We start from the raw sequence: 20354 nt of genomic DNA, 5'->3' as shown, positions 1-20354 counted from the left end.
AGTGTATTAACTTCTCTTTTCTTTAGAATGTTAAAATTTACAAGATCAATTCTCTAAGATAGTTATAAAAAAAATCTCGTGATAAATTATGACCTTTACATTAAATATGAATACATGTATATGTGAAAACTAGTACCTGACAACTAAACAAAGGCCATTAATTGTTATTTTAATAGGTCATTAAACTTTAAATATTCATGAATCAGATGTTTTCTAAGAGTGATAATATAAAACCTACCCTTAAGCCATTGATCTGTATAATATATATGATTAAACAAGATCAATTTATCATTTTCCTTCTGTGACAAGCAGAATCTTTAGATGTCATTATAAAATATTGACTAGGTACACTTCCTGTTGTTTACCTAAGGGAAGTAACTCTAGAAAAACTTCAGAACATTGGGAATGTTTCAAAATAAAAATAAAACAATATTGTTTCCAACATTTTTTGAAGTTGGCATGCAATACAGCATAAAAACAAATTAAACTTATCATTACTTTGATGTGTTGCAAATCCCTAGTTCAGTATTCATTATATAAACAAGACAAATCCCTCTGGCAGTATTTATTATATAAACAAGGAATTATTGAATCTGGAATAATTTGTTATTTTGGGAAATTGATTTAAAATGTATGATAAAAACTAACCCAATTCATAAAGGAGGTTTAGCATGGCTAACAGGTGTTGGTTAGTTCATATGGAAATAATAGTGAAAGTAATGTGAACCTTAGCCATGCATGCATGAGGCTAACCCTATTTTACATGTTTTATACATATAAAATAGCTTGTTCATCATACATTTATCTTCCAGAATTAAAAATATTCCAGATTCAATTAATTCAATTGTTTATAGTGCAGTACTAGTTATAATGTAAATAATTTTTACACATCAAACAAGAATATTATTAGCTTTAACTATTAATTTCTGTTTCCAGAGTCCACAAATTAACAGAATCAGATGCTAACAAAAGCCATACATACCAAATATCAGAATTTTGTTGTTGTTTAATAATTTTAGTTATTCATTGTTATCAATTTCCATTTTAAATTACCTGTGAACCATTCCTCTTCTGAGATTTTTTCTTTTTTGGTGATTTCTTGAACAGTGGATGTATAAATTTACAGTACAGTCTGTAGAGAATGAAGCCACCAAGTCCAAAGGTTATACCAACCGCACAGATCACTGTCGCTGACTTGGCTGAAAAATAAAAAGAGTCTACATGTAATACCAATATCACAGATAACTGTCCCTGACTTGGCTGAAAAATAAAAAGAGTCTAAATGATACTATTAGCACAATTAATGACTTGCTTGAATTGTATGCTAAACCAAAAGCACAACTTTCAGTCTCAAATATAATATTAAAAAATAATACAAAACATGCCAGAATTTGTCAGCAAAGCTTTGGTAACAAAACACCTAAAATATTTGAGAGCAAAAAATAAATATGGATGTGCACAACCACATAACATATTTGAGAAAGGTTTAAAGAAAATTCCATCAAACTTTTATTAGGGAGAAGGGAATATGATTTTCTGGAGGAATCTGTGGAAAAGAGTTCAAGGTTAATGAAGGACAACTACCTACAAAAGGATTATTTCAAACCATTGTCTGGATGACACGACATGACAACTGTTACATTTTACAGTGAAACTTTTGTTGCATATTAACGGACAGAATAAATATGAAAAAAACTTTTACAAACCTAATGTGAATTTTCCCATGGACAAACAAGTGCAAATTTTGAGTTTAAATTATTACTGAGGCTCAATATCAAAATTAATAATCAATAAGGTTACAGGTAATACAGTCACCTGAAACATATTAAATGGATTTGAATATATAATAACTCCTTATTATGTAATGACAACATGTTGCATTTCTATCATTTTGACTTAATATCAACATTGATCAATAAAATATTTTACAACAATCAAAAATATTGTATTGTATGTTTGATTAAAGTTATGGTCTGTGAATTTTCATTTTAGTAAAATCCAAAGTATCATAATACATGTAAAACATTTATCAAAAGTGTATAAGTTTTAGTATTTATTTTTTTGAATAAAATTATATATTTACCAAAATCAGAAAGAGCGTCAGACAAGACATAGCATAGACAGGACAATATATAAAATTGAGAATGGAAATGGGGAATGTGTCAAAGAGACAACAAACTGACCATAAAGCAGACAACAGCCAAAGGCCACTAATGGGTCTTCAATGCAGTGAGAAACTCCCGCACCCGGAAGCCTCCTTCAGCTGGCCTCTAAACAAATATGTATACTAGTTCAGTGATAATGGAGGTCATACTAAATTCCAAATTATACACAAGACTGACAAAGGCCAAAGGCTCCTGACTTGGGTCTGTCCCAAAATTGCGGCAGGGTTAAATATATTTTTTGAGACCTCAAACCGATCGCTATACCTCTAGCCAATGTAGAAAAAACAAATGTACAACATTACGTACAGTAAACAGTGGCGGATCCAGAACTTTTCCTAAGGGGTGCCCTCTGACTGACCTAAGGGGGGGCCCCGCTCCAGTCATGCTTCAATGATTTCCTATATAATCAACCAAATTTTTCCCACGAAAGGGGGGCCCGTGGCCCCCCAGGATCTGCCTATGGTAAACCTTAGGTTTAAGAGAAGTCTGAGTCCGATGTCAGAATATGAAACAAAAGAAAATAATGTAACATGTATAACAGACAGATAAAGTATAATTCAAAGTGGTGCATATAGTATCACCAAAGTGACAAAGGATTGACATCAATAAATCATGAAAGATGATGGGAGGTAAAAGTCAAACTGTCTCCTGTCAGACAGACATGTAAACCTAAAAGAATAATCAATGAACCAGGAAAGAAAAGTAATAGTCAAAGAGTATGAATCATGTCGGATAGTTCTTTATACATGGTTCAAATACATTTCTTATAGTACTTACACTCAAGTTACAATAACTTAGACTTATTAGACATGGACAACCATAATGTTAAATCAATGAATGACTAAGTTAAACAAGGACTGATGAGTATTTGTACCTAATACAATGATTTTACAGACCAAATATAGGTGAGACTGTATGTATAGTAACCGAAGAGATCAATTATTTAACAAAACTTTACAGCAATCATACTTTCATATGAAACAACGAAGTCAAAGTATTCAAGGACAATAAACCAAATGGAAACTTTATGGACAGAGATTATACCTCTTTCAGGAATGCTACTGAATAAGCCACTGTAGCATTTTAATACATGAACCTAAATAGATCTCAACAAAAATACAAATATTGACTTGAGAGCCTTGGAAAAGAGTGACAGCCAATGGTAAAAATCTATTATAGATTGCTTGACATCCTACCTACCTACCCTAACTTTTTCAGCATGTTAGCAGAACCTCACTTCATGTTAATTAATTTTATTTCATCCTAAAAATTTACAACTGCATAAACATCATTCTGAAAGGTACTGTATGTGAAAATTCAAAGGAAGGAACAACTCTATGATGGAAACTCAATCAATAAAATTGATAGCAATGTAAACATGGTAAAGCAAACATAAGAAGGAAAAGGTTAATGACCTCACTGTCTTTTGGCAATCACGTTATTTATTATTACTCAAAATAATAGAAAGAGAACTCCAATATTAGCCTTGACAGTATTCTGTGTATCAATCCTTTGTAAGATGTCATTTTCTATAATGTAAATTTTTTGTATTGATAGTAACACTCATCATGCTCATCTCACCTGTCATATGAACAACATCATCAGGAGTGTACAATACCTCCCCCACAAAACAGAAACATAGGTCCTCATAAAAGTTGACATCAATATCCATGTTATCAAAGAACTCATACATGTTTTACAACAATCCTAAAGTTTTACATTCTGATGATGTTTTTAAACTTCAGTTGTTCTTGAAGCCTTTATATGGCCAAGTTTTCCATTTAATTGTTTTACTGTTCTTCTGGTTTTCTGAAGCCATTTAATTTTATACCACACTGTTTTTCTTAATCCAATGAAATATGATATTAATTTTTATCTGCATGTAGGACAACAATCAGCCCTAATTACAGAAACACATCATGAAATTCAATTCATATTTCCTTCAGTCACTGTTTATGTAACAAATTCATATCAATGTCTACATAGGATCATCATCAATACAAGTGGTTTCCCTCAATACCCCTCTTAAAACACAATCAAGGTTTGCACATTTCTAGACAAATTCACAAATGAAGATGTATGTGTAGATATATACTGAGCCTGTAAAAATAAACTACAAAGAAACCAGCTGCTGGCAACTCAGATGTAAAACTTGCATCTTGTTATTTAAGTGCAAACTAAGATATACATGAAAATTGTTTTTACACACATGTATATATTCTACGTATCATGTATGTAATCACATATAAAGCTTATTTCAGTGACTGCCTAATATCTAAGTAACTTTAACTTTGAACTAAATGTAATTCCATTCAAAGTTGTTCTAGAGCATTAAGACGTTACAGATCTGATGTAATGAAGGACCAGGGTACCAATTTTCCTCACAAAGCCACTTAATTTTATTTGTTCAAGGGAAACAACTCTATCTTTAAATTTTGTTCTCTATACATTATCAAGAACTTGTCAAACATGTTGCTGTTATAAACAAACCTTAAATATTTTAATAAATTTCATAATTCTTTTTTTTTTCTTCAAATTTGAGATTATATAGCTTCTTGCAATTCTAGTTTCAATATAAATTATATAATTTAAAAGAACATCATAAGTTCCTGTAAAAACAGTTGATAAAGAAATAAAATCAACTTTAAATTTACCAAGATATAAAATTCAAAAAAAAAAGAAGAGAGAAATGTAACCTTGAGAGTGCTTACAATGCAATTTTCCATTAAATAAACATTACTAAGGGACATAACTCTTGTTAAAATAATTGATCAGTGCAGCATGACCACTGTATAATCCCACATTATTATTATTTTAACCCTGTGACCTAGCTAATTAATTACATATAAATTTGATAAGTACCAATGACAGTCAAGCGTGAAGACTGTACACAGACCTACACACAGACACAATTTTATCTAGAGACACAAAGCAGAGACAATTGTTTACAATTGTTTCAAGTCCATTTTCAATCACTTGTACAATTTAGTTAATGTCTAATTTATCCATGTGTACACCACACCTCCCCTTTTTCATGATTCATTCTATTTAAGCTTGCATTGTTTAGTTGCTGTCTTATCAGTCCTCACTTGCCAGTTAACTTTTTTATTCTTTAATGTAAAGAAATGAAAAACACATTTAAGTTTAATTTGTTTATGCAAATTTGAGTAGCAAATTAATTTACAATCAATTAAAATAACAGGGTATTTTTTTTATTTACTATATCCGCCGAATGTAATGCTTTAAGTTCAACACAAAATTGGATTCTAGTTCATGATATACCTGATGAACAATGTATATCATGAACTAGAATCCAATTTATCTTGATACATTGTTCATCCGGTATATCATGAACTAGAATCCAATTTAGGGTTGAACTTAAAGCATTACATTCGGCGGATATAGTAAATAAAAAAAATACCCTGTTATTTCAATTGATTGTAAATTAATTTGCTACTCAAATTTGCATAAACAAATCAAACTTAAATGTGGTTTTCATTTCTTTACATTGAACATTTTATAAATTGTGATATAAAATTTCATTTTGACAAAAGAATTTGACAATAGTATACACAGCTAGATCTGATACCATAGAAACATAAACAAGTGTGTACCATTTAAGAAGTTATGGCTATCAGCCATCACCTTGGCATTTACTTAGGAAAGATTTGTATAAACTCAATACATATTGATCTATTAAATAATGTGCAACAGCTATTTATAAAATTTGGAAGCTTTACAGAAACTCAATATTTTTTTATGAATTAAGGTAATAAAGCATTATAGGAAAAATTGTATATTATATAATGCTAAATGAGAATGTGTTACAGATTTAAACAATTATAAAAGTGTTATACTGATGATGGATGAAGACATTCAATACAATATTACAGGCATTATTTAAAATTCTGCATTTATCAATACTGGAAACAACAAATATCAAGAATCATTTTCTAGAATCATTTTCTGACTGTTTGTCAAAATCATATAGTTTATAAAATTGAGAAATGGAAAATATGTCAAATAAACAGCAACCTAACCATAGAGCAGAAAATAGCTGAAAGGCCACTAATTGGTCTTCAACAGAGGGATAAAATCCCACATACAGAGGTGGACTTAAACTAGCCCCTAAATTAAATGTGTTCTAGGTATAGTTCAATGACCCTTTAACTTTAAAATTTGTCACAAAATAATCATTGATGTATTATTGCTTCAACATTTTAACCTCTTTGAATCCGTATTCTATCTTATGAATGGAATACACTGTAGCAGAGTTATATCCATAAACATTCAATAAAGGGTGAACAAACTGAGGCCCCCTCAAGACAGTAGACTGGTCATGTATATAATGTGCTAACTAGTGTATTCCATTCACAAGATAGAAATGAATAGATTTTGGATTTACAATCATGCTCATATTTATCTCAATCATGACCATGATATTTATCACAATCATGATTTGTTTTAGGTCAAGTGTGCATAAAAATGTATAAATAAATGAATGTTTACGAATGACTGTTTTTTTCATAATGTTTATTCAGAAACTAAATAGCTTATCAAGCGTTAAATTACAACCTTATTTTTTAAATAGTCATTTAAAACATAAAAACTATATTTACCTCTTCGACGCTGATGTAATGTCAACATAATACTGTCAAAAGTTTTTTCTAACACCTGAAGAAACTTTTAATAAATAAATGACCTTCAAAAGATTTACAAAATTTAAATATCGTATCTATTTTTAGACTATATGCATGAATTAAATTGAATAATAATACAGCTGATCCTTTTAAAGTATTAAAGATTACACACCGGAAATGAATACTTCTTCAAAATGAGATCTTTTAAAACATCTGCATATTCCAAATTTTACATTTAATCTTATATTAATCATCTGTATATATATTTGAAATGAAATTTTAACTAAAGTCCTAAAGATTACAAGCAACAATTGATAACTCCTGAGTATCGAGTAAAAACACTAGAAATTGCACCTACTTCAAGGAGAAGTTGGGTATTATAATGTCAATGACACACTAACAACTCAACAACACTATAAAAAATATATCTAGGGGCAACCTAAAAAGAGTCATATTTTTTATCTCAGTTTTGTGGTATTCATACAGCATTGTTTATAAGTTTCAAAACATTTAGTTGAGGTAAACAGAAGTTAGAGAACAGAAATGAAAATTCAGCAATTTCTCATTTGTAAAGGGGCATAACTCTAAAACAGTAAAAGTGACAACACAAAATTTCAAACTCGATCTGTGTTTTGTGGTAATCATTGTGGATAAGTTTTAAAACAAATGGTTATATTAAGGCAAAGTAAAGTTACAGTACAGAAACCAATTTTGGGACGTATGGACGGACAAGGTTAAAACTTAAATTAATGCTCCCTCCGCTACAGCGGGGGCATAAAAACATTTGAAGGTTGGAACTGGTGAAAACTTTGATATATAAGCCAAGCTGTATGTCGAACATTGAATACATGATATTGAGACAAAGAAACCAAAAGTAACTTTAAAAGATTTCAACCAAAAATTATTGACAGTTTTATCACTGACCATATTCATGTCCACAACATGTCTTGGTTCTGGAAACATTTATAAGTGTATTGATTCTTTTTTTGTACTTTAATGGCCAAATAATGACTCATATCATAAATCTTCCTTACTGTATTCGACTGTCCAATTATTTCATACCTGTCCAGTACATCTACATGTAGACTGATACAATAGATTGTGATAATATTTGGTCTGTCAACTACTGGTACTCCCTATTAAACACATAAATTAGGATGCTGGCATTCATCATATCAAATAATATTGATATTCCCAGTAATTTATAAAACTTTACTAACATCATGTCTGATGGAGGTTATTACAAATGCCAATTATCTAGATCAACAAATTGTAAACTGCTGAACTATTGAAACGATCATGTTGATTGTTTGTCAACACAAATAGAAATAAATTACATGATTTCAGCTCAGACTTATTTTATAGCTTTTTCTGTTGTTTATATTTCTTGCTTGTTCATGAAAACCAATGGAAGGTGGTGTTGTCTATTGGTTTAAAAAAAAATGTTCAGAGTATTGTTAATATTAATTCACAAGATTAAAACAAATCATGATGTGCTATTTTTCTAAAAAAATTGAGTTGCAGACTTGTAAATTTAAAATTTTAACGAAAAAGATTGTCTGCTATAGGTATAATCATTATTCCAGTCATTAGCAAGGGGTACCCAAGTTAATATCTGGAAACCTTTTGGGTTTGGTAACATTGAGTTGGAGGGAAACCCACAAAGACTAACAGAAGGTCAAATGGTAAGACAGAAAGTTAGACGGACAAAGCGATAAAATACCAGTACTAATTCTTTTAAGCTCCTCAATGTTTTTGGAGGAGCATAAAAAGAAATATGTACACATGAATACTACAAGATAGAACAAATCAAATAAGGAAGTTAGCATTCAGGAAAATACAGTTCAAATATATAATATAAGTACTTTACAATGGGTCAATGTTAACCAAAGTAAAAACAATATCACAAGACGATAACATGTACAAGTAATTTCATTGATGTGTAGATGAAAGCGAAATTAGCACTAAAGTGATATTTAAAAACCTTCACGACATTTGGATTTGTTGCTACCTAAGAACATGTTAACTTGAGACTACTGAGCAATATGTACATGTAGACCCCAAGGCGTAATGAGGTATGAACGTGCTAGGTATCATATATATACCAATACTTTTAAAAACTTTCAAGTTTGATGAGGAAATTTACTTTCTAAGTTTGTCATACACATTTTATCATATAACTTTAAAACTAATAATTATATATGATTATGAGTAATACAAACATGACATACATACATGTATAAGTGTAAAATATGTATTGATTTGTATACTAAAACCTACTTGTTAGTCTGATTGGTGGTATCCATAATTTTGTCAAGATCGGTGACAAACAAATTTTCTCCCGTATTAAAATAAACATCCTGTAAAATCCTGGGAGCCTGCAACCCTCTATAAGGGGGGTTAATGAGGCTCCCAGTTCCTGTGTAATGATTTCTAGTGTCTCTGTTGATACACAAATGCAAAACTGCATGTATATTTACAAGCTGTTACATACATGTAATATTGTTATGTATTGGACTTTACATATCAAACTTTTATCTATAATCTTTATCAGGAAATGTTACCTGTAACGATCAGCTGATCCGTGTAAACAAAAACTTGGGAGGTGTTGTATCCAAATATTGTGTACTGGACACTAGACCAAAGTCAATCAATCTGATTCCTATGATATTATTGTCCTATGTTGTAATTGATCATGTTTTTCATATGAATAAAGGACATGTTCATGTGCAGAAATTTGGATTAGACAGCAACCCAACAAAATAAAATGAAAAGATATCAAGATGTAATTTTTACTATGGTCTTTCATAATTTGGTAAAAGAACAATGAACTTGACTTGGTGTCTATATAACATTATGCTCTAACTGATGCAGTGTCTAGAAAAGTTGTGAATAAATTGAACATAGCTATATACATGATCATGATGATATATAGACTAACAAAGATGTGCTACCAATACCAGACTCCCTAAACAAGAAAAACATAAAGATAAAATCAAAAACAACAACTCACGATAATCATAACATATGAAACTCATAATCCTCACAAAATGTATTTGGTACAAGTAATATATGGATACAATTTTGTAATTTTTACATCCTGACAAGCTTGAGTTAAATTGGATATGAGGAGTTTTACCCCTTTGAAAACAAGTATGTTCTGGGATTTAATTTTCACCTCAAATTAGCTAGACTATTACAAATGCATTAGGACAATTGATACATGTAAATTCCATTCATATAATGTATCTATTTAATATAAGCAAGATAAATATTGATTTATAAGTCAAGACAAACATTTTTTTCACTCTAGTAATGGAGAATTAGCTCAAGTATACTACTAAATTTCAACAAATTTACATTGTTTATTTGAATAACACTGGAATCATGACAGTAATCAAAAATATAAGACAGTACAACAGAAATGTTTTCATATTTTTCGTTTCCATTTTTTTTTATAGTCAACTATATACTAGACAGTCTGTGTTTTTCTCATTGTTGAAGGCCATACAGTTGCCTATGTTAAATGTTTACATCACTTTTTTGGAACTTTCATGGATGTTTCATCTCCTTATTACTTTTTACGTATACAGATCTACTAGCCACCAACACGATGAAAACCAACAAATAATTGATATATAAACAGAAACAAACAAACAAAAAACTACACAAAGTCCAGATAGCTTAAACAAGTGATGTGTGTAGGGTGAGACTTACCAGAAGTTAGATCAATCTTGTAGTTTTGTCCAGAGCAGGCTACACATACAACCAATCTTTTATTTCCTTGAATGACGGTAGCTTCGTATAAGTCTTGGCAAAGATCAGCTAAAGATTCCCAGGGGTGGGGCAGCAATGCTTTGGTCTGTAGTACATATCTGTCTTTGCATAGACCATAGCATGCCATGCCTTCACCACCCTACACCTATCAAAAAAAAAAAAAAAAAAGTCAACCAACAGTATCCCTGTAGTTAATATACCCACTCTAAACAAAATATAGAGACAATTTAAGTTATCAAATAATTGTGTTATGACAACTGCATCGGTCTTCAGCAATATGATATATATATATATATGCCTAAAACTTCATTTAAACAGCACAAAAAAAGAAAATTGGTGCAGATTCCTGCAGTAATGAAGAGTTTATAATATTTACATGATTTAGGGCAAAACATTCATTCCTTGGTCACTTTACCATAAAATATCACATCACACAAATTTACAGTACAGCTCACTATTGTCATGATTGTATGAAACCTGTATTATAATTTGGTGTTAGTAATATAGTTACATGTGTATGTATTAACTAGAGGGTCTCAAGAGCCTGTGTCGCTCACCTGTTACTGTAGTTACTGATGTCGGCCATCTTGTTTGGTAGGCGGGGTCATTACACACTTTTTTTTAAATAGATACCCTAGTAAACTAATGATTGTGGCCAAGTTTGGTTTAATTTGGCTCAGTTTTAGAAAAGAAGATTTTTGTACAAGTTACATAAATGACGAAAAGTTGTTAAAAATTGACTATACAAAGGGCAATAACTCCTTTAGAGGGTCCTCTGACAATTTTGGTCATGTTGACTTATTTGTAGATCTTACTTTACTGAACATTATTGCTGTTTACAGTTTATCTCTATCTATAATGGTATTCACGATAATAACCAAAAACTGCAAAATTTCCTTTAAATTACCAATTTTAGGGCAGCAACCCAACAACTGGGTTGTGGAATTCATCTGAAAATTTGTGAGGGGATATTTCTTATTCTGATGGACATTTAAATCTTGAAAGATTTGCTCTAAATGTCTTAGTTTTAAAGAGCAAAAACAGCATTTTACCACTATGTTCTAATTTTAGACATGTCGGCCATTTTGTTTGGTAGGCGGGGTCATCGGACACATTTTTAAAACTATATACCACAATGATGATTATGGCCAAGTTTAGTTAAATTTGGCTTAGTAGTTTCAGTGAAGAAGATTTTTGTACAAGTTACAAAAAATGACGAAAAGTTGTTAAAAATTTACTATAAAGGGCAATAACTCCTTAAGGGGTTGACTGACAATTTTGGTCATGATGACTTATTTGTAGGTCTTACTTGGCTGAACATTATTGCTGTTTACAGTTTATCTCTATCTATAATAGTATTCAAAATAATAACCAAAAGCTGCAAAATTTACTTAAAATTACCAATTCAGGGGCAGCAACCCAACAACAGGTTGTCCGAATCGTCTGAAAATTTGAGAGCAGAAAGATCTTGACCTGATCAACAATTTTACCATGTCAGATTTGCTCTAAATGCTTTGGTTTCAAAGATATAAGCCAAAATATACATTTTACCCCTGTGTTCTATTTTTAGCCATGGCGGCCATCTTGGTTTGATGGCCAGGTCACCGGACACATTTTTTAAACTAGATACCCCAAGGATGATTGTGGCCAAGTTTGGTTAAGTTTGGCCCTGTAGTTTCAGAGGAGAAGATTTTTGTAAAAGTTTACAGACGACGGACGCCGGACGCCAAGTGATGAGAAAAGCTCACTTGACCTTTCAGGTCAGGTGAGCTAAAAATGGAACTGAATCAAATTCTACAGACAATGCCAGACACATTTGATAAATAACTATAAGTGAATCAATCTTAGACAATAAGATAAAACTTTCACCTTTATTCAATGATAACATTGCATGTTTGTAGGTATATAAACCAATGACCTTATACTGTTCATTTAATTTGATAGGAACCTTGACTGTTAATGAAGTATAGAGATTCTTGTATTGATCACAGAGATGTACATGATCAATATTGGAACTGTGGTCAGGCAAACTTCTAAATACATTCTGTTGTAAACTTTTATATTGTGCCAATTTTGATTATATACATCAATATGTTTATAGTGCTTTCAATTGAACACTGCTACAAATGTATTAACAATGCTTGACACTCCACGATGTGTCCATTTATTCTAGGATTGGGTTCTCAGGTTTAATCAAATTAATGTTGATTCTGTTCAAGGTTTTGGTGAATGCAAATTTTGACTTTTACTGCTTCTTGTCAAATGTTTTTTATTCAAGGATGATCTCTTTTTGTCACAGGTAACTATCAGAAATCAGTGTTATATACATGTACCTGACAGTTCTAATATTCAGTCATTTGAACAATTCAAAAAAAAATTCAGGATGTACAATACAATTGGTAGCGTCACTTTTAGCGTTCTTGAGTTATGTCCCTTTATAATGTTGTTATGCAAGCTGAGACATCATCTGTATTCTCCATTTATTTTGTTTTCCTTTTGGTGATGTTTTTGTCTGTTTTTCTGTGACTTATACATCTTATAATATATTCACCATTGTTGATTTTCCCTCTCCTATTATCTGCCTCTTTATCATTATTTAAGTTAAATGTATTACTTTCTCTGCATTTAACACATTTCTGTAGTATTAATTACTTACTTCTTAAGTTTATAAACTTTTAATATATCTGCTACAATGTATGTATGAAGATTTACAGTTTTGTCATGAATATTAATTCTCTCCCTTATAGGAGGCCTTGGTAGCTGAGTGGTCAAAGTAGTCGACCTACTGAATCACTAGCCTGTCAACATTAAGGTTTGTGAGCTTGAATCCTGAACTCCAATCTTAATTGTCTAGGGTTGTTAGTTTTTCTACAGTAGTTGCAATTTTTCGATTAATAAAGGTGCTTAAAAATCTATAATGGTTAATTTATAAAGTGACGCATTTTGTGGTAATATAAGCTTTGTGTATAAGTTTCACAACATATGGTAAGGCAAACTTTAGTTAGAGAATGGAAACTAAAAAATTTGCATGCATAAGTTGATAATGGTTAAAGTGACACCACCAAAATTCAAACTTCATCTGCATTTTGTGGTAATAAGCATTGTGTTTCATAAGATTTGATTGAGGCAAACAAAATTTTTCCATTTATGAAAGGGCATAACTCTAGAATGGTTGTGTGACACAACCAAAATTCAAACTTGATCTGTGTTTTGTGTTTTAAACTATACAATAAGCGCAGTGTATGAGTTTCATAACATTTGTTTTCAAGAGACAAACTCAAGTTAGACAACAGAAACAAATTTAGGAGTATGGAAGTATGTCATACTTACGTACAGACGGATAATTATAAGGGTAAAACTTAATTAAGTTAATGCCCCCTACGCTACAGCAGGGGCATAAAAAGACAGATTTATAGCATTCTTACATAACACTACACTACATACAAAACTAAAGATTGAGCAACACTAAAAATAGAGACAATTTAATGGCCATTAGGGTTTATCTCAGATACTTCAGTAGGGCAAGAACAAAACTCTTGTGATAATTTTTCTCTTTTCTAAAAAAATTACTGAGGCCTGGGTTTTTATTTTTTCTATCATATCTATGTACTAATACCATGAGGACCATGAATACTGTCACTTATACACATGATACATGTACTTAAACAAAATGTACATTTTACAAACGTTCCTCATAATATTCTTGAATTTTTATTCATAAGTAGACAAAATTTATTAAAATAAAACACTGGCAAATGACAGGACCATGTTGTGGCCAGTTACATATATAAGTCCTAATGTAAACAACCCAGTAAACTGTTAATGCACTGTTAGATCAATACACCATCAAGGACAAATTTCTTATTGGAAACTCAGCCAACATACAATGTTGAACAAAATCTAATATATATATATTTGGTACCTAATGAACGATTAATGAAGAACTTGAATACAGGACATCAATTTCAGAAGCATTTCATTTAGTGTTGTGATATTGACATCATCATGATCATATTATAAGTTATCTACGTTCATATCCGTAGATATGGATATTTTAACACCCTGAAGTACCCCAGTACACCATGAGGCGTAGCCGAAGGGTGTACAGGGTACTGAAGGGTGTTAAAATATCCATATCTACGGATATGAACGTAGATAACGAATTTATCCCCGGTCTTAGTCCGAATCGGGTGAGTTTTATGGAAATTCGGGTACAAAGTGTAACGCGAAAACAACGTTTTTTTCATTATCTAAAAAAGTTTTATTGAAATTTGGAAATTTTACATATTTTTTACGGGGTGTAGGGTACTACCTTTGGTAGAACCCTACAGGTAGTCAAATATAAGACGTTTTTTATACGAAGACAGAGAAACTGGATTGAGTCAAATTTGGCGCTCAATGTTGTGAGCGTTACGCCATAGATGGTGTGACGTCAACGTTGGTAATTTGCATAGCTAGGTCAGTAGTCCCATTCCTTGAAAATGTGGCAGTCAAGTGATGCATTTAATGAAATGAGTGTAAATGATCGGCATAATAGGACAAAATCGTTAATGAATTAAATATTTAATTACAAGCATCATGGATAATCTACAGATTTCAATATTTCACTAGGAGCAATCATGGAACTAAGGAAAACTTGCGTGAAGTTCCCCGGGATAATGGTTAGCAACGTCCGGGGATATGGGTTAGCAACACCCAGGGGCTATGGGTTTTGTAACGACGTGCGTTAACCAATCAAAATCCTAGATATATACTAAGCCGGGGATAAAACTTTATATACATCATTTGTACATGATCTATAACAAATTAATAAGAAGATATATCACTTTAAATTTAGTGCAACCAAAGTATTTTCTAGATTTATCTTCATCAGGAACAATAAAACCAGAAAAATTGAATGTAAAGGATGTTTGAAAACTCTCCATGCTTTGATTAAAGAAGTAAAATATGTATGGAAGTAAGGGGACATTAAAAGAATCAACATTTGCTGACCATCTTGGGTCATTTGGCCTATACCTTCAGAGAGCTCAATTTTTTTTTTTCAATTTCTATATATATATACATGTATTTGCATGTATTTATCAACTGAAATTTAAGAAATATTAAACACATGTTAAAGGTATATCCATATTGAAGAACTACATGCAATGACATGTAATTATTGAGCTATTTATTTTCTCCCGGATCTTGGTATTTGTACACAGACATGACAGAGGACTGGAAACATCATTAATTAATTGTTAGCATCATCTAGCTTTCAAAGACAAGTGTTTGATCATCAGAGACAATCATTTAATCACTACATAAGAGGGACCATAAATGTTTCATTTACTCAAAGTTAGGTAGCAATTACCAAGAAATATTTTATTGAGGCCAAAATTAAAAATATGTTTGTTTCCCCTCCCCCCACCGGCCACCTGGGTCAAAAATAAGCCCCCGGGTCAAAAAATTATTTTCCACAAAAAAATCGAAATTATTTTTTTCCTGAAAATAATTTGTTTCCATTTTTGGAAAGGGCTTGAAAGTAGAAGGATTGATAATCTAAATAAATACACTCAAATTGAGCACAAACAACTGATAAGTGGCCTGGACTGGACAAGTCAAACCATTCATGTGACCATCAGTCTTCACGATGAATAGAACTGTTAAATCTACAGGCCCAGAGCTCAATTTTTGCAAATTTTTAGTTAGATGCTGTTGGCCTGTAAATATGATTTTTACAGGCCCAAGAGCAATTTTACAAGCCTGGGCTGTCTGGGCTGCCATTCAGCGTGAAGACTGGACCATGCTATGACAATCACATCCAGTTCAAAAAAAAAAAAAAAAAAAGAACCTGCCTTCCTGGTCTGTTTACAAAGGGTAGACCCGGGGGAGGGGAAACAGACATTCTTTTAAATGTGGCCTGATGGTTTTTGGATGATAATATGTTATCAGACATTAAAAAGAAAATGTGTAAGATTGCTAATGAGATAATTATAGTATAACTAATCGTCGTATTTGAATATCAAAAATAAGACAACGCGTGACCGAACGACGCATGGATTAAACAAGTGCGCAGTGACCCCTTTTTGGCTCCAAAATATAGCAGTTTTACAAAATTGTTAAAATGTAAACCTTTAGTTATTTATTGGACAGTAGAATGCTTCTGCTACATAAACATGGGCTGTTTTTGACAATACAATGCACATATATCCGGTACTAGCACCATTAAGTCATGCTAAATTACTGAAATCCTCATAATTCTAGCATTTTAGTTAAATTTTAGACGGTTTTCGTGTAAAACGAAAGTGGCCGCATTCGTGTTCATCCTTAATATTGAAATGTAAGTTGTATTTTATGATAATACATAACATATATATAAAGGTTGAGGATGAACACGGATGCGGCCACTTTCATTTTTACCAAAAACCATCTGAAAAGTGACATTTTTCGGCATATTAGGTAGATTTTTCATATTTGAGCTTGAATCGGATCGTTTTTAATGACTAAATCTGTTAAAATCTTTCACATAAACTAATTAATTCAAATAAAATAGACACTTAAGTGTTTAAAAAGTGGTCAAAATCTTTCGTCAGATGAACCTGAAATTTGAGGCCAAAATCGGTCCTTACTGGACCTACTCCTTTGATTATGCCATAATGGTTATAAACTGTGCTACTTGGATGCTTGTAAATTCTCAGGCAGTTTTAATTGTCGTAGATGTCAGATTTAATGATGTACAAACATGATTAAATTGACCATATTGGGCATAATCAAAAAATTGGTTTTCATCCTGTTTGATTAAACATGTTAAACATGTTAAACAAACACACAAATTTACCTACATGTAAATTATTCTGTCATTTTCTGAATTGTCAACACATTTTTATCATGACGAATCAGGTTCATCTACATGAACTAAAATGATGGAATTGTGAAGATTTCAGTAATTTAGCACGACTTAATGGTTCTAGTACCCGATATATGTGCATTGTATTGTCAAAATCAGCTCATATTTATGTAGCAGAAGCATTATACTGTCCAATAAATAACTAAAAGTTTACATTTTAACAATTTTGTAAAACTGCTATATTTTCGGGCCAAAAAGAGGTCTTACCGGACCTACTCCTTTATCCAAATTATTTTTTCTTTCATTTTCAGAATTATATGTTGCAAATAAGAATGGTGCAATTGCATTAAAAAGGTACTATTTTAAGTCTTATTAGACTAGTACATGAAGTACCTCAAATGTATGATCCCCCTGTTATTTTCCTCAGAGGAAAAAGCAGTCCATTAAACTATATTATCACAATTTCCTTGTTGATTCTTGATCTTTTTATATATATGTGTTCTTTAAATTGCTTTAGTTTTTTAAGTCCTTTGTCACAATTATTTTTATCATTAATAAGCTAAATTCACACAGTTTTGTAAAATTACTTCATTGTAGTAGCCCTAAGTTGAAAATCTCCTTTACTTGTCATGTTTGTGTTTAGAATGTGAAATAAAACAGGGTTCTTTTATCATGTTTATTCTGAGCTTTTACAATTTTTGTTTCATGAAATGAACCTGTGTTTTTTCTTTACACAATGCAGGTCAAGTAAGAAGTGTTATACAATTAATTAGAAATGAAATACAATTATAATACATGTATCATGTGTATGTAACATGTACATCTTTTCATGTCATTTTTTATTCATATTTTTCTTGGAAAAGGACATGAAGGAGGAGTAAAATTCAAGTAGAAAGAAAAAAATGTTCAAGAGTATAAAAAAAATAATATACAACCATCATGACTATAATTATGTTACCTTGAATTTTGTTTCAAAAACAAAGATTTCCTGCACTTATCAATACACCTTACAATGCCTTATCGCTATTTATCCGCCATTACTGGTGAATCCCAAACTCTGTCTGACAGACAAAATGCCAGAGTCCCAGACAAAAGTCATTTAGTCAGACAGAAATTTCAGAAATTTTAGATGAAAATTTAGTACAATGTTGTAGAAAAACATTGCATTTCTTTTTGGGTTAGACAAACCATTAAAAGTTTGGCATAAACTGCATTACTTGACGTCATAAACATAATAAAAGTTCACGTAAAATTTTGACATAATAAAAGAAAATATCTTTATCTTGAAAATCCAAAGTTCAAGCAAAACAGATTATCTTGTCAAGCGGGACAAGTTTCCAAATAACAATAAGGTGTGTTGTTATCACAAAATATAATTAAACTACGAATAAGTACGATGAAAAGCTTATTCTAGAGCTTATGTTTTAGTACGTTTGTCAATACGTTGAATCAAAATAAAGTTTTACTCACATGTAGGTACAAAATGTATTTACTTGCTTACTTACTTACACTTAATTTTAATCATGTTAATTAGACATATTTTGTAGATTAAAGAATGTAAGCTTTCACTGATCTTTCCTTCAGATTTATGACCTTATTAAAACATACAGGCCAGGGGCTGGTTCATTTGTTCGATTTTAGTCTACACTGTATGCCCGGTAAGCATGGTAAGCCCTATCATGTAACAGGGTCACCGGTCAAATAAGGCTGTTTTAAAAAGTAAAATGAGTGGAACCAACTGATTCAAAGATAGCAACAGAAGTTCATATTTATACTTTTGCTTTCTATTTCGAAATAATTTTATAAATTTGAAAATAAAACATTTGTTGTAAAATATGGAGTAGCAATTTATTGTTGTCATAGTGGACCATTGCAGCATCACATTATATGTTATATGGTTCGCTACTGACCCCCTCCGAATCCATAGAGGGCTGAATCTTCTGTGGATTTTATTCACCCTACATGTATATGGTCCGTAGTGCATGTAGGGGGTCAGTATAATATAACGAATTTATTGCATGCTGGACTTTTTGTTAAAAAATAAACACTGATGGATCATGAAACACAATACCATCAATAGATGAGGTCACCACTTACAGTAGACGTGACGTCATGATCCCCCTATGAAATTTTCTAACCGAATAATAATAAACCCCCTATGGAATCAAAGCAGGTCACCACGTAACAGCTTTAAACCAATCGAAATGTAATCATTTACTCTTGGTGCGATAATACAATATATAGCCTGATTGAAAAATGTTACATTATCTTCATCATTCAATTCAGATTTTTGACCCTAAATTCACTCAAATTGAGCTTTTCGCCATACTTTTTTGACTGGCTCATTGCTTGTCAGAGCAGGGGCGGATCCAGCCATTTTACAAAGGGGGGTTCCTAACGCAGAGTAAAGGGGGTCTACTTTATGCTCCCATTCAAATGTATTGATCGTCTACAAAAAAAGGGGGTTCAAACCCCCGGAACCCCCCACCCCTCCTGGATCCACCAATGCAGTGTGTTAAGACTGGGAATACGGTGTATAACTATATGCGCTCGCGGATGATTTCAAAGCAAATAAAGAATTTGTTTAAAGATGGTTTTCTGTCTCCTTGTTACACTTGTACACTCAAATCAAAGCCTCATAATTATATCCTTCTTCAATGTTAATACATTGCCATTTAAATATGATATTAATTTAGGATGTGATTGGTAAAATAAATATAGGTACTTCATGCATAAATGCAAATTCATTTACCTTTAAACTGCAGTTATTTATGTAACTCATCTCTGATTTTAAATGCAGAACATCATCAACATTTTCACAGCTGCATTTTACAAACTTTTATTTCGTATTTTTGTTATTTTGTTTGATTGACATTGATAAAATATTTTTTTTAGATATTAATTAATTTAACAAGGCTTAATAATCAGGGGCGATTTTGAATT

General features: G+C 31.5%; 1 protein-coding gene across 6 annotated transcripts in view; it reads right to left on the bottom strand.

The window, feature by feature from the left end:
- The window catches only part of LOC139529944 (dentin sialophosphoprotein-like), a 31057-nt gene extending 10784 nt beyond the window's left edge, over nucleotides 1-20273 (bottom strand). For 2 of the 6 annotated variants that reach the window (XM_071325935.1, XM_071325939.1), the window contains exons 1-3: nucleotides 20164-20273; nucleotides 10523-10727; nucleotides 1054-1199 (exon numbers count right to left, since the gene is read on the bottom strand). In XM_071325935.1, coding sequence (XP_071182036.1) covers nucleotides 1054-1199; nucleotides 10523-10709 — 333 coding nt within the window. In that variant the 5' untranslated portion in view covers nucleotides 10710-10727; nucleotides 20164-20273. Of the gene's footprint in view, nucleotides 1-238; nucleotides 377-1053; nucleotides 1200-3746; nucleotides 4356-6784; nucleotides 6936-9085; nucleotides 9329-10522; nucleotides 10728-20163 lie in introns of those variants that run through there. The other 4 variants (XM_071325938.1, XM_071325940.1, XM_071325936.1 and 1 more) reach the window with 4 other exon arrangements.
- Between the last annotated feature and the right edge of the window lie 81 nt (nucleotides 20274-20354).

Source organism: Mytilus edulis, chromosome 7, assembly GCF_963676685.1.
Source record: "Mytilus edulis chromosome 7, xbMytEdul2.2, whole genome shotgun sequence".
In the NCBI taxonomy this organism is placed as follows: Eukaryota; Metazoa; Mollusca; class Bivalvia; order Mytilida; family Mytilidae; genus Mytilus; species Mytilus edulis.
Note: the sequence above shows the minus strand (reverse complement) of the source record. Positions and strands in the feature narration are given on the sequence as shown.